The 22,983-nt window shown below is 45.0% G+C and overlaps 1 protein-coding gene across 1 annotated transcript; it reads right to left on the reverse strand.

Moving 5' to 3' along the window:
* Positions 1 to 914: 914 nt before the first annotated feature.
* Positions 915 to 22,785, reverse strand: Haus7 (HAUS augmin like complex subunit 7). The gene is made up of 10 exons (XM_005086957.4): positions 22,456 to 22,785; positions 21,555 to 21,670; positions 19,313 to 19,380; positions 17,163 to 17,224; positions 12,810 to 12,901; positions 12,183 to 12,341; positions 11,956 to 12,052; positions 11,283 to 11,492; positions 10,113 to 10,227; positions 915 to 1,169 (listed from the first exon to the last, which is right to left on the reverse strand). The coding sequence occupies exons 1-10, from the start codon at positions 22,570 to 22,572 to the stop codon at positions 1,099 to 1,101; spliced, it is 1,107 nt and encodes a 368-aa protein (XP_005087014.1). The 5' UTR covers positions 22,573 to 22,785; the 3' UTR covers positions 915 to 1,098.
* Between the last annotated feature and the right edge of the window lie 198 nt (positions 22,786 to 22,983).

Consider the following 22,983-nt stretch of genomic DNA (forward strand, 5'->3'; position numbering starts at 1 on the left):
CCCGTAAAATGGTTGTTCAACCCCCAATGGGGTCTCAACCCACAGTTGGGGAAACACTGCTCTAAAACCTTTCCTGACTCACCTGACTACAGGTGAGGGGCACCATCAAGATGTGAGAATAGCTAGAAGACTAGAAGACCATTCGTGGCCTCTCCTGAAGATTTCATTCCAGAGCTAGGTATCCAATGCTATAGGCCTGGCTTTCTAAGGTTGTGGTCAATGTTGTACCTGTCTACTGCAAGCATTCCTGAGCCTGTCCATAGAGTTGGTTCAGAGAACAAGGACCTGCTTGCCCATCAACCTCTCCCAGCAGTGCCTGAGCAGGGAGGGCCTGGCACCCAGCTGTCCAAAATACTCAGGAAGCCTGGGGGAGCAAAGGTGCAGTTACAGGAGCAAGGTGGGGCAGGCAGTCACAGGTGTGATAATGGGCCTCACCAGGTCGTGCCTGTTCCAATGCTCGAAGGGAAGGAGGTGGCTGTGACAGGTACACTACTTTAAAAGATTCTGGGTCACTGTGGAAAGCCCAGGGAACAGTTTCCTGGACAACCAGTCAGGCCATAGTGAGAATTCCCTAGCACCGTAGGAAAGAAAGAAGAGATGGTTCATGGCAAAGAGGGCCTCAGTGGGACCCTGGGGCAGGACAGGAGGTGAACAGCACAGGGGTAGGGAGAAGTGTCATGTCAGGGTGCAGTGGAGACCACCAGGACTAGGCATGGTCAAACTAGCCAGGCAATATCAGAATGGAATGGAGGCAGCAAAGAGTGGAGAGGCCAAGGCCCACTGGAGTAGTAGAAGGGCTACCATCAGGCTAACATAGAATAGCAGGGATGAGTACAAGAAGAGAGGCTGAGCACCTCAGACCAGAAGGGAAGAGTGTGATAAGTAGAAACAAATGGTAGTTCAGAGGCAACTTCTCAGAGTGTGAAGTTTCTTTTATTTCTAGCTCCCCTTTCCAACCCATCTCTGCCTGCCTGATCTGTCTCCCTCTTCCTCCTTTCCTCCAAATTGTAGATACCAATCAAGTGGAATCCATGCAGGCCATGAGCACAACTGGAACTACCCCTCTTGACAGCTCCAGGGAGGGCCTTCTACCCCACATTATCTTGTGTCTCTGTGCAATGTGTCAGTGAGGATCTTGTACTTCTGTGTTACTTCATCAATCCTGGTGGCTATACAAAAAAAGAAACACAAATAGCAAAGTGAGTTCAAATCTTCAAAGAGGCAAAAGCTGGCAGTCTACATAAGACTCCCCACTTTCTTCCTACCAGAGCCCCTGGCCTCCCTATTCTGTTCAGGCTCTCACTGGGCATAACCAGGTGGTAAGGGGACCACTCCCACTTGGTCCTCAAGAGGTTGGAGCTTGGTGTACAACTTCTATCATGACCCACAAACATTGATCAGGGAGCCGCTAAGGGGGTGGGGGGGAGTCCCTTGACTGGTGGTAGGTCAGCAGCTTAGATGTCTCTAGCTTAGTCACAATGACCAGCACAGTGTCAAGGCTCAGGCCAGGCTGAGTGCCTGCCACCTCAAAGCCCAGGAGTTGCTCTGGTTTAATCAGATACCAATATGTGCACACAGTAACAAAGCTAGCAACACAGAACTGCTCTAAGGCTTTTACAACAGTGGTTCTCACCCTTCCTAATGCTTTGACCCTTTAATACAGTTCCTCATGTTGTGGTGACCTCCAACCATAAAATTATCTCATTGCTACTTCATAACTAAAATTTTGCTACTGTTATGAATTGTGAATATCTGATATGCAGGATATCTGATATGTGACCCCCAAAGGGGTCACCACACACATGTTGAGAACCACTGCTTTACAGGAAGAATATCCCCAGAAGCAGCTGCTACAGCCCAAGCTGCCCAGGTTTGAGGGAAACATCATGTAATAGCATCCACCTCCACAGCCCTGATCAATTATTGAGTACCGATGAAGTATTTCTGCCCAATTTTAAGTTCTTTGCTTGCTTGTTTTTAACATGTATTTCTGTTTTAAAGATTTATTTAATGGGGGAAGTCCTTCTGTGCATATGTCTCTCTTATTGGTTAATGAATAAAGCACTGTTGGCCAATAGGGAAGCAAGATATGTGGGACTAGGAGTCGAGGAGGATTCTGGGAAATGTAGTCAACAGTGGAGAGTCACCATGTGATCCCGGGCAAGAGAGGATGTGTCAGGATGCCGTCCTTGGAAAGATAAGTCCTTATAGAAATATACTCTGGACACTGGCCAACAGCATTGTAACTAATGGAGCCTCTGTGTGTTATTTGGGGTTGACACAGCACTGGGACCAGGCTGAAGGGAAAAATCATGTTACATGTAATTATTTTTATTTTATGTGTATGAATGTTTTGCCTGCATGAGTTTATGTGCACCATGTGCATACCTAGTGCCTGTAGAGATCAGATAACGGTGTTAGCTTCCCTAGAACTGGAGTTAAAGATGGTTGTGAGCTGTCATGTGGGTGCTGGGAATTGAAGCCAGGTCCTCTGGGAAAGCATCCAGTGCTCTTAACTGCTGAGCCATCTCTCTGGCCCCACATATTTCTTCTGCGTGTGTATATGCATACAATACACATGCATGCCCTTAACATATGTGTGGAAGTCAAAGGAAAACTTTCAAGACTTGATTGTCTATCTTGTGGATTTTCAGTATCAACCTCAGGTTGCCAGGATTTGCAGCAAATGCCTTTACCCAAATGAGCTATCTCACTCCACGACTTTTTTCTTATTCTGTGTTTTGGCTAGCCAAGAGCTTGACTTTCTGACCTCAGCCTCCAGAATAATGAGATCACAGGCATGCCAGGCTGGGTATTCCCAATGCAAACACAGACCTATTGTTTTTCCTATCAGTTTGACTACCATCTCTCATGAGAAGAAAAAGGCGGCTCATAACCTATGCTGCCTATCCCCTCTCTTCCACAGTCCCACTGTTAGCTACACTTTGCCTTTTACATGTCAAGCTTATCAACAGTGACATTAGGTACAGTGATAGTCCCATTTTGTCATGTATCTCCCATTGCAAGAATGGCTCTGGAGCTTGGGACTCATGGGGGTATGCCTATAAGGATCCTGCCCCATTTGCTGTATTTCCAGTGGTATCCTAGTTGGAGAGCTTCCCTGTGGTAAACTGTGTCCCTCTGCAGATGGCACTTTGCTAGGTTCTGTGTTGTCCTTCCATTTGTGGCATCTACCTGTATCAATCCCTGGAATGTTGCCAGAATCTAGACCCTGGGCCTCACCCTCTCCTGTGCTAAAGCCCAGTAGCTCACACTTTCTCACCTGGTGGACAGCCTGTTTTGCCCTCCCATGTGGACTTCAGCAGTTCTAGGCCCCCAGGTCTGCTACTGAGGCAACATACTGGCTTACTCTCTTGAAGTTTTGGCCTTGTACTCTGACCCTGCTATAGCAGGGTGGGTTCTGGACTGAGTGCTTTGGGTACCCCCTGCTCTGGACTTGAAATGAGGAGCCCTGTCTACTTCATTTCTGTTTCTGTGAATCCAGCTCTATGTCCTATAGCCTGTCCTATTGTTTGAAAGTTCTCCAAGAACAATTTCCTGTGCATCCAGGTCTTCTCTCTTCATCATACTAGTTCTCTGTACGCTACCCCACTCTACCCTGGGCAGCCTCTAGTGTTGGGCTGTGGAAGCCTGGGTAAAAGTTACTCCCCCCCCCCGACGCTTTTCAGAGATTTTCCTGTGACGGGGTCTTGAAGAAGAGTTCTATGGAGAACAGAAATGGTTGATAAGATGATCTGGCTTCAGGAAAAAGCAGTAGGGCCAACCCTCATCATATGAACCTTCAGAAGCAAGAGGCAGGCTTCTCATCAGAAGTTGATTTGCTTATTTACTGCCATTGTTTTTTCCACAGGAGACCAGGACACCTATGTGTTCTCCATAAACTGTTTCTTTTTGGGGGCAGCTGCTAGGTCTTGAGACGACAGATAGTTGGTTAGTTCAACCATCAGAGCCTCTGCTCCCACTATTCCCTTGGGATGTTCTGTCATTATAACTGAATTTAATTTTAATTTTACCCCTCCTCCCTAAGTTTGTTTTTGTGCTTTTTTTTGAGGCAAGATCTTAATATATAGCCCATGTTTCCTTTGAATTCATGGTGATTCTCTTGCTCAGCCTCCTGAGTACTGAGATGAAAGACCTACAACACCATGCTTGGTCTTCCATTAATGACTGTAACTGTGTTTCCATACTTGTTAACTCTCGTAGTTTGTGTCCTTTCCAATTCTTGGCTCTGGTAGAGTCACTTTGACCTTTAAATATGTTGGCATTGTTACAGTAGCACCCATTCACATAAAACCATAAACCAGGAGGCACACAATCTTTCACATGAGCCTCTTACTTGATACTCCGGGAAACGTCACTAACAGGGCTCAGCTACAGCATCCAGATCAGTGAGAGGGAAAAATGACACAGAAACAGATCTCTCAGAGGTAAATAGAAGGTAGTTTCTCATAGAGGCCAAAACCCATAATGGGTCAGGTAGAAAATGGGCAGCCAAAGGTTCAAGTGGCTCTGAAGTGGATTTGACACTGGTCCTTTTCTCTGGGCATGTCTAATGCCTAAGAATCTGTCTCAGAGCACATCAGGAATCTGTACTAACAGAAGCTGAGTCAAGAGCCCAGCCCTGCTCTACTCACCATCTCTACATCACTGAGGCCACTGAGAACCAAAGCATGGGTTGGGGATGCCTAGCTCATGCCACCAAGCTTGGTACTAGTACTAGTATGCCCTATTCACCAGTGAGCGGGCACACTGTTAAGGCTATTAATGATCATTACTGCAGTAATGATAGCAGGGATTATGAACAACTTACTAATACTAATTATATGGACTGGAGTGAGAGCTATAGTGACACTGGTGATTAGGGTAAATACTATAACAAATTTTAAGATGGATGCTCCTCTTACAGCTCAATAAGAAAGAAGTAACTCCCAAGTATCTAATACACATGTGGCAGGTGTGTGCAAGGTCAGAACATAGAAAGAAGGCCAGCAGTCAGAAAGAATCCCAAGCAGGGCCTGGTTGTAGAGACCTATAGTCCGAGCTACTGGAGACAATGAGGGAGGAGTATCACAAGTTCAATGCCGACCTGAGCAACTTAGTGAGACCCTTTTCTAGTACAGGGGGAAAAAGCCCCCAAAGGAGATGGCACAAAGGCTATAATCTAAGGCCATTACTTTTTGCTCACTGAAACACTTGGGGGTTTGATTAGTGCACTAATCAAAGAGCTAGCAAATAAAGGCCAGGGAGTGAGCAGTCCACAGAGGACCTAAAAGGACCTAGCCCATCACTGTGAAAATGCCTAGGAGAATCCCAAGAAGGCTCTAAGTCCTCCTCCTGGCTGACCTTGAGACTCTGAGCCAACAAGTGGAAGAGAAGAAAGAGCTGTCAATTGCTTAGCTGTTCGTGAACAACAGGAATCTATAAAGTACAGAGAACTCTAAAATGGGTGTTAAACTTAGGAGTTGACATCAAGACATGTAACTTACCTAACAAAAGCCAGAAAAAAAATGATGGTGGAATGATATAGTCAAAGTATTTGGAAGAGCTGCCGTCCAAAAGCAAAGAGCCAAACCGTCCTTCAAGAATGAAGGAGAAAATTAGATGCCTCTGAAAAGATTTTTGTGCACTGGATGGTGGTTAAAACAGAAACTCACTAGTCAAAGTACTGTGGAGTGTTAACTCACAAATGGGAAATCTGTATCACACTTCCAACCCCCAAGGCTCAGGAAACATCAAGGAAGAAGAGGTGGAAAGACTGTAAGAGCCAGAGGTTAGGGAGCACTCAAGCAAAACAGTATCTTCTGAACGTGACAGGGATGTTGCACTCATGACTCACAGTGCCAGTGACTGCTTACACAAGACCAAGCCTGTCAACATTCTAGAATGAAGCTGGAGCAGCTCACAAGCCCCCACCCCTAATGATGGAGCTACTGATAGTTGATGGATGCTAGGGTAAGTATAGTCATGTTTTTTTTGTTGTTGTTGTTTTGAGACAGGGTTTCTCTGTGGCTTTGGAGGCTGTCCTGGAACTCTCCCTGTAGTCCAATCTGGTCTCGAACTCACAGAGATCCGCCTGTCTCTGCCTCCCGGGTGCTGGGATTAAAGGCGTGCGTCACTAACGCCCAGTGGATAGACATGTTTTTAAAGAGGGCACTAAGTTAGGAGATGAGTAGGGATGAATCTGGAAGATATTAAGAGTAAGAGTGAGGATTGAATATGATCAAAATACATGTATAATATTCTCAGAGAATTAGTAAAAATATTTCATTGATTTTTTAATGAACGAGAAAGTAAGGAAGGTATTCTAAGATCAACAAAAACTGAGGGAATTTGTCACTGGTGGAATTTCCCTATAAAGCATGAATGAACACTAGATAGTGATTATCAGCATACATCAATAAAGAACTTGAAAGCCACAGTATGTGATTTACATCTGTAATTCTAGCATTTGGGACACAGAGGCAGGAGAATCCCTGAATATTTGAGGCCAACCTCATCAGCATAGTGAGTTTCAGACCAGTCAAGGCTACAGAGTAAGATCTTTTCTTAAACAAAATAAACACTAATAAAAGTAAGAAGACAGGCAATATGACAACTAGCATAAATATAATTTTGTGTGTATTTTTTCCAATTTTGAATCCAATTGCATGAATTAGTTATTATAAATCCATGTTGATGGGCATATAACACAGGAAATTTCGATCTAAATCTAAAATATAACTTAAGTGAACAGACAAAGAAATCATAATAAAACACAACTTTTGTATAATATTGAAATTAACTTGGCACCAGGGTGCTTTAGGTTGTTAGCTGTACTTCTAAAGACAAGTGGTGAAAAAATGAATATTTTAGAAAAAGTTTCTATGACCCACTCAGCAATTCTGCTTTAGACCCAAGAGAATCAAAAACACGTTCACACAAAAAAAAACCTATCATCATTATTCATAAGAGCTAAAATGAAGGAATAGCCTGTCTGTCTCCTAGCAGATGAATAAGCAAAAATATTTTATTTATTCATCACATCCATATCAACCATACAAACGAATGCAGCACATGGATGAACCTTAAAACTACTGTGTTCTGCAAAAAAGGGCAAAAGGTCACACACTGTTCAATTCCATTATAAAAGAAAATGTCCAGAAGAGGCAAGGCTATAGAGAAAGGCAGTAGATCAGTGTTCGTCAAGGACTAGGGTTTGGGAAAAAATGAGAGAGAGATTGCTATTTTTTTCTTTCTTTTTTTCTCCTTTGTGACATGGTCTTATTATATAGCTCTGGCTGTCCTGAAACTCACTATGTAGACCAAGTTAACCTTAAACTCACAGAAATTCATCTGCCTCTGCCTCACAAGTGCTAGGATTTAAAACTGTATATCACTACACCAAGATTCTGGTACAGAAGTTCTTTTGGGGATAACATTCTAAGGACTGGAGAGATGGCTCAGAGTTTAAGTTATTGCTCTTCCAGAGGACCTGGGTTTGATTCCCAGCAACCACATGACAGCTCACAACTGTCTGTAACTCTAGTCACAGAGGGGTCTGATGGCTTCAGTGGGCACTGTATCCACATTGTGCACAGATATACCTACAGACAAACTGCCCATATATGCTGGGTGGTTGTGGCGCATGCCTTTAATCCCAGCACTCGGAAGGCAGAGGCAGGAGGATCGCTGTGAGTTCAAGACCAGCCTGGTCTACAAGAGCTAGTTCCAGGACAGCCTCCAAAGCCACAGAGAAACTCTGCCTCAAAAAACAAAAACAAAAACAAAACAAAACAAAAAATACCCATATACATAAAATAAAAATAAATATTTTAAAAAATATTCCAGATTTAGTCATGATGGTTATGCAACTGTATGAGTATTCTTTTTTTAAAAAAAGACTAGATTGTTCACTGTTGAAAGAGTGAGTTTTATGTTATGTGGACTGTAGCTTAGTAAAGCTGTTATTAAATAGGGCTTGGGTGTAATTCACTTGTACAACTTACATAAAACCCAGATTTAATCTCCAGTGAAGAGAGAGGGGAAAAGAAAAAAACTATTTAACTATTTGTACCTTATGGGTTTATTTTATCATTTGTTTTCTTATCTCTATGGTGCAAAGACAGAAAAAAAAGGAGAAACAGACTAGAATAGAGAACTCAGAGACTCACACATGTAGCACTAATATTTAACAACAACCAGAAGTGGTGGGTTTATAGACCAATGTGGAAAGGAATGCATTTCCATTAAGTGCAACTGGGACTTAAGTGTATTTATATAGGATAGTATGAAACTAGACTCCCATCTCATGGTATAATCTGGGAAGATTACTAATCTAACCACAGAAGGGAATGATATAAAGCCTACTCCTTATCAGAGTAGGAATGCTATCTACAGTAAATACAAAAGATGGTTTCCATAAAGGGATTATGACTACATTTGACTACATTTAAATTGTATAACAAATGACCACACAAGTTATGAAAGGTAAATCCCAATGTGGCGGAAGATATGCATGCTACATTAAGCATCCAAGGACCTCTATGTAACATATATAAAACAAACTACAAATCAATGAGAAAATATCAAGATTTTTCAAGTAAGACTTCAACAGGTACTTCACAAAAAGGAAAGCTTAAATAACCAATAAATATATGCAAATGTACATGTTTATTCTGTATCTTAGTGAGTACTTACAGAATAAACATTCAGCAAAATGTTGTTACACATGTACAACCTATCATGAACTACCATGTCAGGCCACAGCTAATGCTGATGGGGATGTGCAGCTATGGGGATGTGCATCACATGGGGGCCAGGCAATTTGACAGGATGGAGTAACTCTACTCCCAGGAAGACAACCTGGAGAAACTGGCACATGTCTTGTCGACACAGGGAGATGTTAAAAATGCTCAGAACAGTGTTATCTGTAAGAATCTCAAATTGACTGGGTATGAAGACTGATGTTTGCCATCCCAACACTCAGGAGGCTGAGACAGGCAGACTGCTTGTGAGTCTAAGGCCAGTCTAGGCTATATAGTGAATTCTAGGTGAATATTAGCTACAATGTCAGACCTTGTCTCAAAAACAAACAAACAAAAGAACTTCAATTGAACAAGCCTTAAAGTCCAGGAAGAGTGAGATGAAAATTTATAGCACCGACAGCACAGTGTGACACAGGATATGGTGGCTAGTTTTATGTAAACTTGACACAACTAGAGTCATTTGGGAAGAGGTTGGAAACTAAATTGAGAAAATGTCCCCAAATGGACTGATTATTGATGTGTGAGGGCCCAGTTCATTACAGGTGGTACCACCCCTGGGCTGGTGGTCCTAGATGCTATAAGAAAGCAGGATGACTAAACCAGTAAGCATCACACCTCCACAGCTTCTTCATTACTTCCTGCCTCCAGGTTCCTGTCTGAGTTACTGCCCTGACTTCCCTCAGTGATGGACTGTGGAGTGGAATTACAAGATAAAATAAACCCTTTCCTCCCCAAGTTACCTATGATCATGGTGTTCTATCACAGCAATAGAAACTCAAAGACATGGGGTAAGATGTAGCACTATATGGCAAGATCAACTAACCAAGGCTAACTGCCTATTTTCATACATGAAATTTTATTGAAACACAGCCACACTCATTAATGGTGTTGTAGGTCTTTCATCCCAGTACTCAGGAGGCTGAAGCAAGAGAATCACTATGAATTCAAAGCAAACCTGGGCTATATAGAAAGACCTTGCATCAAAAATAGCACAAAAACAAACTTAGGGAGGAGGGATAAGATTAAAATTAAATTCAGTTATAATAACAAAGGAAATATATTAAAGAATAGCAAGAAACTGATGAAAATTCTCACTCACACCCAACACCTGTGGTTGCCAGAATATGGTTAATTTCTTTTAGTTTTATCTTGATATGTCTTTGAGTTATCCTAATTTCCTGTCAGGAGTGCTAGAAGCATTTTTTTCAAGGGAAAGAAAACAAGTATTACAATAAAAAAACTAAGTAGCCAGTCTCCTAAGGACTGATGCAGCACCGAAAAAAAGAAGCTCTTGCCAAGGAGCATATTTGGGCTAAGTAGGCAGGCCCCTCAGCCCCACGCACTTACCTAGGCTTATCCCAGAGTTGTTGCTGCCCCAACAGTTTGGCTCTCCGTGCTGCTTCCTCGCTGCTTCCATAGCTTCAGCAGATGTGTCTGCAATCTCCATGACTGCTCTCAACAACTGCCAAGACAGAGAGGACATGCAGGCATCAGTAGTCTGACCTACAGATGGCATCTGTTGCTTCTCACCCAAGCTTACAATGAAGCCCCAAAAGACAGGCAAGAGAAAGAGAGAAATCTCAGCTAAAGAGTTGTCCTTCAAACCTAAGTCTCCCTCCTGGCTCAGTGGTGACTCCACACTATTATGTTACTCTGGCAGCCCTCGGTTCTTGAGAGCTTGTATTGAGGTTCTAGCAGGGGAGTGCAGCTACTCGTATACCCTTGACTGGAAGACCGGTCCTCCTCTATTTGGGGAAAGTCCTCCTCTTCGACCGAGCACACAGCTTTGGGAGGGACGCACATGGAGTGGTGAGGGCGAAAGGGGACACCCGCCTAGACAGCCAGATCAGCTGAATCAACCCTGGAAATCAATGGGGTGACAGATGTTGCAGTAGCCCTTGATTCTTAGTGACATGCTACCACGGCATGGTGTGCCAGGCTGAGCAAAGCTAAATGGCAGGGTGGGAAAAGAAACATCATGGCCCTGTGAGCCAAAGTCAGAGCTGTATACATTGAGGCTATAGTAATGGACCTGGCCTCTAATAACCAACTGCCTCCTATCTTGTCTGTTTGGCCTAGTACTCAGTCAGACACAAGGTCAATGATAGCATGTCATGTTTGGACATGTGAAAACAACACCAGCATAGAAACTAGGACCAGTACACCATACTGAGTCAAATAGAACACAATGCAGGCAATGCGTGAGCCTCCCGAGGGGTAAGAGAGATAAGAATGGAAACCTCCCAAATCGGTGTGGGGGGGTGAGTCTCTTGGACACAATGTCTACATCAGCTCTCATCACTTCCCCAAGGCACCAGAAATGTCTGTCCTCACCTGACCAAGGTCCCAGACCCAAAGAACAGCCATGAGATTGGTTGAGGAGCCTAGACCAAGACTTAACAAGCACTTTCCTAGCCCCTATGCCTGATATCAAGGACTGCCAAGGTCCTGAGCCCAAGCCTGGCGGTCATGTATTCTTGACATGCTGGGCAGCACAGAGGTAGGGAGGTGTCTTACTTGGCCACAGGAAGACAGGGTCTGATAGACAGCTTGGACGATGGGGCCACTTGGGTGCAGGCTGGGTAGAGGACGCTGGCAGCACTTGCCCAGCTCATCATCATAGACTTGCAGGAAGGCCAAGATGAGCTGGTAGAAGTCAGAGATGACCAGACGAAGCTTCTGGTCTATGGTACTGGTGTCAGTTGCTGCTTTATGCTGTGCAAAGCACTACAAAACCAAAGGTTAATAGTCACTTGAGGCTGCCTGCCCAGCCTGGGCTGCCACGAGCCTACATAACATAATACAGGTTGACATAGCATAGCACAGGTTGACAAGGAAGAAAGTCTCCATAAAGGAGGAGATGGGGGGGTATGAATGGAACCTTAGCCCTGAGGCTAATGTTTACACAGGCCTCAGTCTCCATAGCCAAATATCTAGCCTGGTCAACAGATGCCAGTAGGGCTGAATTTGAGAAAACATGTGAAGGTGCACATTCAGGCCTGGTGCACAGCTGCCATGTGAAATACATTCTTTCTTTTCATGCTCAGACCCTTGGCACCTACCTCCATACTCTCGTGGCATCTCACTGAAGCCTCACAGCACATCATGCTGAGGGGGAACACCACGTGCCCTAGAACTCAGCAGGGCTTGTTCCCCAAGTCCCACAGTCCCCAGAGCTGGTGCCCTTCACCTGATCTCGAAGTGTCTGAAGCTTAGTAGCACCCTCCTGCAGCTGCCTGGCCAGATCTGCCACCTTCTCTCCCTCTGACTGGGCAGAGGGGTCAGCTCTGCAGGGGAAAAAAAGGAGAGACATTTCAGCTCTCTGTTATTGCTGCTGTAAATAGTAGGCCACTGTAAGGTCTGCCTTAGTAGATAGAAGTTGGGGTGGCACAAGGTAGAGCCCTCCTGGAGACCTACTTTGGCAGGTCATCACATTGCTTGTTCAGAGAAGACTGCATGTCCAGGGGCCATGGATCATTCTCAGGCTTCAAGATCGCCCACAGGTTGGGGCTAGAGAAGAGCTCCTCCAGCAATGCCTCATTCTTCTCTGTAGTGTCCTCAAGGTGTTCCTTCAGGCTGCAAAAACAGGGTAGGCACTGAGTACACTGTTATCAGCTGGAACACTAGCCCACTAGTCCCAAGATGGGAAGCTCCACTGCCTATATCCCTCATAGCCTCTGCTTGCTTTGGCCTCTTTGATGTCCTCTTACTTGCAGACATCCAGGTGTTAATTCCCCTCCTACACATATAGATTAGTTCCCCCAAGGTCTACAGTGCAGGGATCTCAGGCCATGATCCAATATCCTAGAAACACAGCTATCCCTTGCTGGGTCACTGATTGACTTCTGACCAGCCCGCAACCCCCAAGACAGTGACTATGGGGAGCTGTCTCAATTTATCAGTCCTGTAATTCCTGGACCAATATGTGACTACTGTCATTAGAGGGGGACAAAGAGACCCCACATAAAGATACATTCCCTCACCACCCTACCATCTCCAAGACTAGCTGTCAAGGGCACCTGCCTGTGCCACTGACACCTTTACCTAGAATTACTGGAGCATCCAATGGCCAGGCTCCGCATCATATCCAGCAACTGGTCCATGAACTGCAACTGCTTCTGGGGACACTCACGGCCCTGGCAGGGAAAGCCATACACATTTGCCACTAGACTCACGCCAGGCCTAGACAGCTATTCCAGGTGCCCCATTCTATGCTGCCCTTGCTGTGGCCAATGGCAAGGAGCCTGGCCAAACAGTTCCTCTTCCCTGTCCCTGACCCTTGCTGGCAGCCTCTTGAACTGGCTCAGCAATAATATCCTCAGACTTCTGCCACAAAGTATTCCTTCTGAGGCCACATTTCAGGCTGCAATGGCACCTGGAAGCACAGTACAAATGCAAAATGCAAAATGTTGTCAAAATATAGTGTGAATTTGTCACATAGCCAGAGGGGAAGGCTTATTTAATGGGTGGCATGCAGCAGGGCCTATTAAAACAGAATAGACCTCACAGGGATTTGATGGTGACCTATTCCTCAGGGACACCTCCAAGTACATTTTTACTCTTTCTTGTTAACTTAATCTTCCTATTTACCTAAGAAACACACCTACAGGGCAGCCTGGGGTAAAAGGTAGTACCCTGCTTAAACTGGAAACAGCACAGACAAAAACACAAGAGTGGCTGTCATTCAAGACCTCACAAGGCTTTGCCCAGTGGCCTGGGACACCCAAGCCTATCATTCCCATGTAGTAGAAAGTTGGCTCCATTACCTCCCCCTGTCAAATGCTCTGGAATTGTTGTGTAGCCTGCTTAGAGTTTCATCATCACAGACTTCCCCCATGTAGTCCTGGTCTATGTATCCCTATGAGCTCCCAAAAGCCACTTAAAACCCTTCTGGATGACCAGGATCCAGCCCTTATAAGACCCTAGGGTTAGCCTCCAGCAGGCTGTTCCCTGGCCATCTTACTGAAGCCATCACTACTCTATACCCTGTCTCCTCTCTGCTCCCTGGAAAAGAGCAAGACCCAACAATCACACTCTTGCAAAGGCTGCAGAAATGCCAAAGTGGGAGTCTTTGTGAATTCATTATTCAGACCTTCCCACAGTATGATTGTTAAGTCTTGCTCCTGCCTCTACCTTACTGTATCACAAACACAGTGGGTCTGAATGAATCTAGTCACTCCTCCACTTTCCCCAATAGCACTGTCATTTAAGCTATCATTTCGCATGCCTGGTCACTGCTATAACCTGCCAACAGGTCATCAAGGTCCACTCCACCCACCCCATCTTCACACATTAACTATAGCTGTTACTGTCAGACTATGGCAGAATATTATTTTAGGGTGTGTGACTTTGTTTATGCTGCATTTGTTTAACTCTGTGAAGCTGCGTTACTGTGTCTGTCTAAAACACCTGGTGGTCCTAATAAAGAGCTGAACAGCCAATAGAGAGGCAGGAGCAAGGATGCTTGAGGTTGGGAGGCAGACAGTATAAGCAGAAGGAGAAAAGAAGAAAAGAGGAACAACAAGAGAACAAGGAGAGAAGGACTTCAGGAGCCAGCCAACCAGCTACCCAACCAGCCATGGCGTAATTAGGAAAATAAGATATACAGAAGTAAGAAAGATAACAGCCCAGAGGGAAAAGGTAGATGGGTTAACTGAAGATAAGAAAAGCTGGCAAGCAACAAGCCAAGCTAAAGCTGGGCACTCATAACTAAGAATAAGACTCCATGTACTTATTTGGGACCTGGGTGGCAGGCCCCCCAAAAGAGTCAAAAAGCAAAAAAAGTAAAAAACATTTAAGGCAACATCAGACTAAACAAAATCCCTGTTCCTCAGCTCCAAGTTCCGTAGGCTACCACACTACATACACTAAAGCCTTCTCTCACCTACAAAGGCCTATCACATCTGCCCAATCTGTTCTATTCCTTTCCCTTGTTTTCATTCTACTCTAGCCTAACAAGCCTTCTAACAGTTGTCTGAAAACATCAAACTCAGACCACCCCAGGTCCTTTGCACTTGCTGCTTTTCTAGATGTTCTTTTTTCATTTGGCTACACTGTTTTTTGTTTGTTTGTTAAAATCTAAATCAGTCCATGAATTTTAAAGTGTATAGTGCAGTAATTGTTAGGACAGTCAAAGAGCCAAGTAGTCATTACCACAGTCAATTTTTAAAATTTATTTATTTATGCTATGTGTCTAAGTGTTTTGCCTGCATGTGTATCTGTGGACCACATGTGTGAAACACCCAAGGAGGCCAGAAGGGACCATTATATCCCTTGGAACTAGAGTTAAAAGTGGTTGTGAGCCACCATGTGAAAGTTGGGACTCTACCCAATCCTCTGGAAGACCAGCAAGTCACTGAAACCGCTTTCCATTCCCATGGTCACATTTTAGAAACATCCCCAGAACTCCCAAAACAAACTCTAGACCCACTAATAGTAATTTCTTACTGGCCCCTCTCTGAGCCCTTAGCAATCACTATGCTTCTACCTGTCTTTGTGGATTCACCTCTTCTGAACAGTCTACACACAAGGAATCTTGCAATATGTGACCTTTTATTATGACCTTATATTACCTTCTATTATCTGACTGCTTTTCACTTAGCATAAACATTCTTAAAGATCATCTACATTGTTACATGCAGCTGCAATGCCTTCTTTCTTGAAAATTATCTCACAAGTTGATGAGCACTGGGGGTATTTCCACTTCGGAGACACTATGATACATCTATGAATATTCACAGTAAATTCTGGTACACATGTGTTTTAACTGTTTTCTACAGTAACTGCACAATTTTGTGTCTCTTCTAGCAATGTATAAGGGTTCCTATCTCCCCATCCTTGTCAGCCTATGTTCCTTCTAACTGTAGACATCACTGTATGAGTAGAGCGTGCCATTGCAGTTCCAATTTCCATTGCTCTTGTGATCAGAGATAAAAACCTCTTGCTAGATTTTCCTCTCTGCCAACTTGCTATTTAATAAGGCATTGAAATAGGTTGTATGTAGAGGATATAAAAGGCCAGTCCTGGGGAACTGAAAGCCTTAGAGATGTGGCAGAAAGTCTGAACACCCCATCTGGGCACAGCTGACTAAGCCAGGTCTCAGGTTGACCACTGGGTGGCGCATGCAGAAAGGATGGGAAGAAGGTGAGCTGACAGGCCACAAAGGAGGGGTGGACCTGGGTGCATAAAATAAAGCAAGCCAAGAGCCTGCTGGAACACGTGGATCTCCACTCTGCACAAAATTTAACAAGATCCAAACAAAAGATAGCATGTCAAGGAAAAAAATCCAAAATCATATGAGAAAAGCTGCTCATTAGATGCCAATAAAGGGAATACAGAGAGGCAGATGAACTGACAGTCTTAAGCAGCCATCGGAAAAATGCTTGAATAAGCAATTGTGAACAAGAAACAAAAAAAGTATCAGCAAAGAACCATGTAACAATTTCAACCAGAAAACAGAACAAGAGAAGCACATCCCATTGGATACACACTTGAGAGATAAACTTATACTTATCAGTGCTATCTTACTAAGGTAACGAATGTTCCCACAGTGAAGGAGGCTGACATAGGGCTAGTGGCAGGAAAGAGATGGGAATTCTCTGTTCTTGCTGCTCACATTCCCTGTGAACCTGCTCTACTTAAAAACAAACCCTCACTGGAGAGATTCAACAGCACAATGAAGCACAACCCCTCCAAAAATGGTTCATTAGTTCCTCAAAACGGAAAACACAGCATACTACATACGTAGCACATAACCAAGAGATCTGACAGTGGGGATCAAGCAAAAACACTCAGACCGTCCACAACCTCATCATCCACAATAGTCAAAAAACTGGAAACAATTACTTGAAATTTAGACATTTTAAGGATAAAAGGTAGGGTTTCTCTGACTAACTATGAGATGTATCAGGGAGCCTCAGGTGGGGTAAAGTACATAGGCTTGGGAGCCATAGTCCTGAATTGGAGGCCTAGCTCTGCCACCATGTGATCTCAAGTGAGTTTCTATCACCTGGCAGGGAAATGGAGCTAAAAAAAAACAAAAACGTTGTCTGCTAGGATGGGTATGACAGTTACTGGAATATACTATTTATCTTAACACTATATGTCACCTACCATGATACCAACCAAATATGACATCATCAAGTGAGGACATGATGCACTCTGTCCTTTTGGTCATCATTAGCCAGATATCTGCCCGTATTTCCATCTCCACTACGAGTCTCCCCATTCTGTCTATCTCCCTCAGAGATTTCTGGCAGTGCTTAACCTGGGGATGCCTAGAGAAGCAATCTTGCCAATCATGCAGGCTCTGGAGCCAGAAGCCTCTCCTATCCACTCACCAGCCTAAGACAAAAGCATGTGCATCCTCTGAAGGGACAGAAAAGTGTACTTTCTTACCATCAGAAGATCCTGGTCATCTGGTGCACACAACATCAGCTCATGGCCCAGCTTCACCATCTCTGTTAGAATACAAATACTTTGTCACTACAGATACCCACCCAAAAAGACGAGGATACATGACATCCCTGAACTTAAAGCATATAGGGTACTAAAGCTTCTCTTTCTAGATGTATTTCCAGACCTGGAAGTGAATGAGGGGTTACTCACCATACTGTGTACACAAGACATAGATGGCCAGTTGCCTGAGAAGCCATCAGAAATCAGAGGACACCCAACATGCACCATATGCCACCCTTTTAGAGACTTCATGAGGTTAAAGCAAAAAGACCCATGGCCCACATTTGTCCATGTCCCAAGTATCTCGTCCATGGCCCATTCTCCTGACATACCATCTTGAAGGCAAATGTAGGCTATAGTTTACAGGTAAGGAGTCTGAGACCCCTCAAGGAACAGGGAATACCTAGCTACATCTTCCAGGGTACCCAGTACATCTTTGCATGGTCATCTAGCATATAAACAAAGACCAAAAAGCTTCAGGCCAGCACCAGTGTTCAGGCAGTACCTTCACCACCACCACCCCCAACAGGCCAGGCTATGCCTCAGCAGCAGCAGAGCAGGGACACACCTGTATAAGACATGCTATGAAAGACTCATTGGAAGAAGTGGCAGAGCATGTATGTGGCTGGGGAATATTCTGTAGATGCCACTGTGCCCCCAAGCCAGCCTGCTTCAACCACAGCCCTTAAACCCTTCTGACCCTGTCTTTCTCCTTAAACCCTTCTGACCTTGTCTTTCTCCTCTCAACAAATCCTGTCAAGCACAGCTTTCCACCCATTTCCCAATATCTTGCCTCAGTCACTGCAAAATCTGTGCTATTGCCTGGGTGTTCCTATTTTTACTACAGTATCCCCAGGGAACCCGATGAACCCAATTGAAGACAAAGCCTTCCTCGGAATAAAACTAAAAGGCCTAGCAGGACCTCTCCCTATACCCTCCTTTGCAGTTGCCACTCCCTTGCCTTGGACACTACTCTCAGCCTCCTTCTGCTAAGTTCCTCCCTTCTGCCATCTTCTGACAATAAAACTACCCTTCTTCCAACTCTCCCTAAGTCACCTTTCCTTTAACTGGCAGTTTACAGCCCTTCTCATCACCCTACCATTGAGAAGTTTATAGCCTTCTTTGTTTATCATCTGTCTCAGTCATAATCTAACATTTAAGTTCACAAGGGGAACATAGTTCACTACTATACTCTAGCACCTCAAACACTGCCTCACATGTCAGCAAAACGCAAGAACTAACCACTACCTGTCCTCGTTTCTTCTACTTCCACTCAGACAAGTACTCAACCCATTCCCAGGAGGTGAACAAGGCTAAGGCTTTCACTTCCAAAGAGGGAAGTGAGGCTGGATTTAGTGAAGTCCAAACTGTGATTGATGAGGACAGCCTGCAGGCCAGGGCTTTCCTGTATGCACCAGAGAACTCAAGCACTGCTTCTAAGCCTATGAGGGGAATCCTGACAGCAAGAAACACAGGGATGGCATGAAGGCCTGGCTGTTCTGAGATCCAACACCCTACTGCATCGAAGAGGATAACTCTCTCCAGATAACTGATTTGGCAATGCCAGTTGGTACACAGTTTGGGGCTCAAGTTCAGCTCAACCACCCAGAATACACACAGACTGATGAAAAGCTTAGACTTTTTAAATGTCGCCAATGTTTGGTCACAATACACAGAAGGGAAAAAAACTAGCATTTTACTCACCTTTATCTTTCATACCAGGTTAAAGAGTTTCTACCAAAAAAATCAAACTAACAAAGTTATAAGGCAAATCACATCAAAGAGCACTCATGGACTCATGGAAATACCATGTGGACAGAATATGCACACACACAAACCAGTGAAAACAAACCTCTAACCTGCCAGTGCTGTGGTAGTCCAATGTACTATTTGATCTTCTGAGAACCCTCCCATATGCCATATGAGGGAAGGCCCTGATTCTAGCAGGGCTGTAATAATATCCACAGCTCATACACCATACAAAATAAAAGATTAGCTCATGGAAATCACAACCCAGTGAGACAATATGACTAAGTTCAAAATTGTCCAAAATTCACCATCAAATGCTACACTCCCATAAAGAGACCTACCCTGTATCTTCACATCCACTGCAGTTCCTTTCAGTGAACTGAACTTGTCCTGCAAAGAGGGACAGACCCTGTGGAAAAACAGCAAAGTCAGTCAGGTGGCTTGACTTGCCACTCCTCCAAACATACTCTCTAAACAGAGAATTACCTATACATGCTAAATGCCAATGAAAAACCACTTTTAAATGATTCATTTGATATCATTTGATTCTTAACATCAATTATTATAGGAAAATACTTGAGACAAATTTCCCTCAGAAATGTGAATACTCAAGGTTCTCCCACACAAAAAAGTGGTGGGTGCAGGGCTAGAGAGATGGCTCAGAGGGTAAGAGCACTTGGCTGCTCCTCCAGAGGTCTTGAGTTCAATTCCCAGCAACCACATGGTGGCTCACAACCATCCGTAATGAGATCTGGTGCCCTCTTCTGGCCTGCAGGCATATATGGAGGCAGGATGTTGTATTTATAATAAATAAATCTTTTTTTTTAAGTGATGGGTACACAAGGGAAGAGGTAGCCATTTGCAGGAGACTCTGGAACCTGACAGTTTGGCCTGAGTCACTGAGGTGCGTGGGGAATTCATTTCTTATTCCAGTCCTGGGCATACCAGTCACCAGTCCAGTTCACTCCTTCTCAGTTTGCCAGCCCTGAAAATAAGGCCTTCCGAAGAACCATGCAGCTTCCTTGGCCAATGTAACCTATGCTTCCACAGGATTCTATCCTCTTGGGGAGAAAGCTGGCTAAGGCCAGAAACTGGCTTTCCCTTAGGTATTTCTGGAGTCTAGCACATCTCTAAGCAATGACCAACAAAAAAAGATGCCAATGAGTATAAAATGAAGGAACAATGGTCACCTCTACCATTAGTAAACACCATGCTACACTCTTTTCTGAGAAGGCAATTTTACACTTTCCTTTTTGTTATATTTTGGTTTTTGTTTTTCAAGACAAGACAAGTTCACACTATGTATGTAAACATGGCTGTCCTAAAACTCACTGTGTACACCAGTCTGGCCTCAAACTCCCAGATCCACCTGACTGCTTCCCAGATTGGGGAAGGTGGGTGCCACTGAGTTCTGCTTCATTTTACACTTTTCAAAAACCCCAATTCAATATACAGTTTAAAGGAGGAATGAACCTACACATAGGATCCCAATTTTAGTTTTTAAAAAAGTTTATTGCTACATCACTCCCTCCATTCCTGCTCATGCTGTCTATGCTGCTTTTGTGCTACTCTGGCAAGACTGAGTTGGAGCAGCTTCTAACCCTTCATAGAAAAAGCTGAGATCTACTTTGAGACACTTCAAAGCTCCTATCTTGAAAAGGGCTCTCTGGTCATTAGGCTGTGCAGCCCTGGCCTTGACAAAGGCACCTAGATAAGCATAACAATGAGGCCCTCAGTAAGCATCTGGGTAGAACTGGTTTCACAGACAACTTCAAGGAAGAAATCCTCCAACAACTCCCATTCTGTTGGAAAGACCTATTCAGCCCAGAGCTCCATCCCTGGTTTGGCTCTGAAGCCCTGAAATATGCTTTTGCCCCCTCACCAGCCCAAATACTTAGTCACCTTTACTAAGAGCTCTGGATGTAAGGTAAAGCAGGCACCCCACAGAGAGGAAAATGTTCTTTTATAGGACTTTGGGAGCCTTGACTACCTACTATTGTCATCACCTTAATTATGTGTGTGACCTGGGCCACACTATCTGAACCCTGCTGACCCAATATGGTGCAAAAGGACACAGTGACTGAACAGGACTGAGTTTTTTCCTCCCTTAGGGCTATACATGTCCAGGGGTTGCAGCAGAGACAGTGCTGGGCACAGGCTACCTTAGAAGCACTGCCCCCAGGACACACTAAGAAAAACCCTGGTTCTTTGCAAGTTGGGGTAAGGAAGAACAATCTATGATGCTGTTTTCTGTCACTGGGTTTTTGGACAATGTCCCTCCCTGATCATCAGGTGGCCCCAGCAAGCCAACAGTAATCACAACTCAGTAAACATGAACCACATCAAATCCCTCAACACAACTGAAAGTCCAGGTGGCCTGATGCAGGAAGGGCTTTCAGTAAAGGTCATCTTGTACTACCAGAGCCACCTCCCCACCATCTTGGTCAAGAGTCTGTAGCCAGCACTGTTAACGAACCAGCTGCTCTCTTGGAGCTGGCTGGGTTATGGAACCCTATGAGAGGACACATTCCCATCTCCCCCAGAAGACACCCCAATGGAAAGGGAAAGAACACAAGACATTACCATATACACATCCATTCCAGTATGTCCAACCGGTACTTTGAGGGCCTACACAGCAGTTCCAGAATTGTCTTTGGCTCTGTAATATACAGACCATCAAGGAAGGGGCAGTTTACACCCTAAGCAAGGAAAAGGAAAGTCAGAAGGAAGCCTCTTACCATAGGGTAGCAATGCATTTCTGTCAGTTTGTGCTCAGGACCCCTTCCTGAACCTTCCACACACTTCCCCCCACCAAGAGTCAGCCAAAAGCACCTCCTGGTCTTGCCAAAAGTTCAAATCCCTCTCATTTTCACCCCCAAGTCCCCTGGGACTTGCTGCCCCATCACTTTTAAGTGTGTTCCCTCTAGGTTCCATGGCCACAAAACTATGAAAATGCCTAAGAGTGTGTTAGAAAAACTAAGGCTAAATCTGAGGAGCAGTAGAGGGAGACTGAAAGTGATTGCTGAGTCAGGGGCAAAGGGGAGAAATTGAAGGGAGGTTAGGAAGGCGGGTAATGGACCTGGGACAGCTCCCCGACTTTACTGTCATCTTCCAGACTGCTGCATGTACCTTAAGCCCACCTGGATACCTGTCTCTAGCACAACAAAATGGCAATGTGTTTGCTGTCCCCCAAAACCAACTCCACCCACTTCTAGCTCTTTGAGATTTGGACCTGCGTCCTCCATTTCTTCACATGCTCCAAGCTCCCAGTCTTGATCTTGCAAAGTTCTGTGGGAACTGCACGAGCACAGGTTCGGGAACCCCAAAATGGTAAGTTGGACGATGCACAAGTCACCCCCAGGGCTCTGCCAGAACACACCAATGTGGATCCCTGTGTTGTGGCCAATTTTCACAGGAAGCTCCCAAAGGCCCCGAGGCAGGGTCCTGCCTAGTCTCCCACCCTGGAGTCCGTGGCTCACAGTACCTTCAGCTTCTCGAACACCTCCACAGCCGCCTTGACCACGCGGTCATCACCCACATCTTCGTAGTAGCTGTCACCAGAGCCGCCACCAGCAACGGTGGCTGCACCCTCCTCCGCCATGTTTTGCGTTCTGAACCACAATCGGTTCACGCCCCCAAGCTTACAGGCCGCAGCCGCAGCCGCAAAGCTGAAGGCACAGCAGTGTCTTGGGTCTTCCGCCCACCAGCCCGCGCGTGGCAGGAACTAAGCCACCCGTCAGACTAGAGGGCTCAGAGGCCCACCCTCTTTCTCATTGAGCCTTCCTATTGGACTGCAGCTCGGCCACTGTCTGCGCGCGCCTCAGGGAGCAGAGTGCAGCGAAGTGGATAGGGCAAGGACAGGACAGAGGCGGGCTGAAGGCAGGGCAGGAAGGGGCGGGGGAGGGGCGTCGGTGCGTCTAAGTGGGACGGAGTAGGACTTATCAAAGCTTTTTTAGAAGGCAAAAGCGCGGGACTCCTAGAGGATAGGCTTTTCCAGGAGGGGGCGCTCCTG

The sequence above is a fragment of the Mesocricetus auratus genome, unplaced genomic scaffold (genome assembly GCF_017639785.1).
Source record: "Mesocricetus auratus isolate SY011 unplaced genomic scaffold, BCM_Maur_2.0 Super-Scaffold_100003, whole genome shotgun sequence".
NCBI lineage: Eukaryota > Metazoa > Chordata > Mammalia > Rodentia > Cricetidae > Mesocricetus > Mesocricetus auratus.

Bases quoted from the DNA above. Each gene is read 5' to 3' on its own strand.
- Haus7 (XM_005086957.4), bottom strand. From the start codon at position 22,572: ATGGCGGAGGAGGGTGCAGCCACCGTTGCTGGTGGCGGCTCTGGTGAC. The intron at 12,902-17,162 runs GTAAGAAAGTAC...TTTCCCTGCCAG, and splicing joins ATGACCAGGATCTTCTGATG to GGCCGTGAGTGTCCCCAGAA. The intron at 12,053-12,182 runs GTAGGTCTCCAG...TTTCCCCTGCAG, and splicing joins CAATGTGATGACCTGCCAAA to AGCTGACCCCTCTGCCCAGT.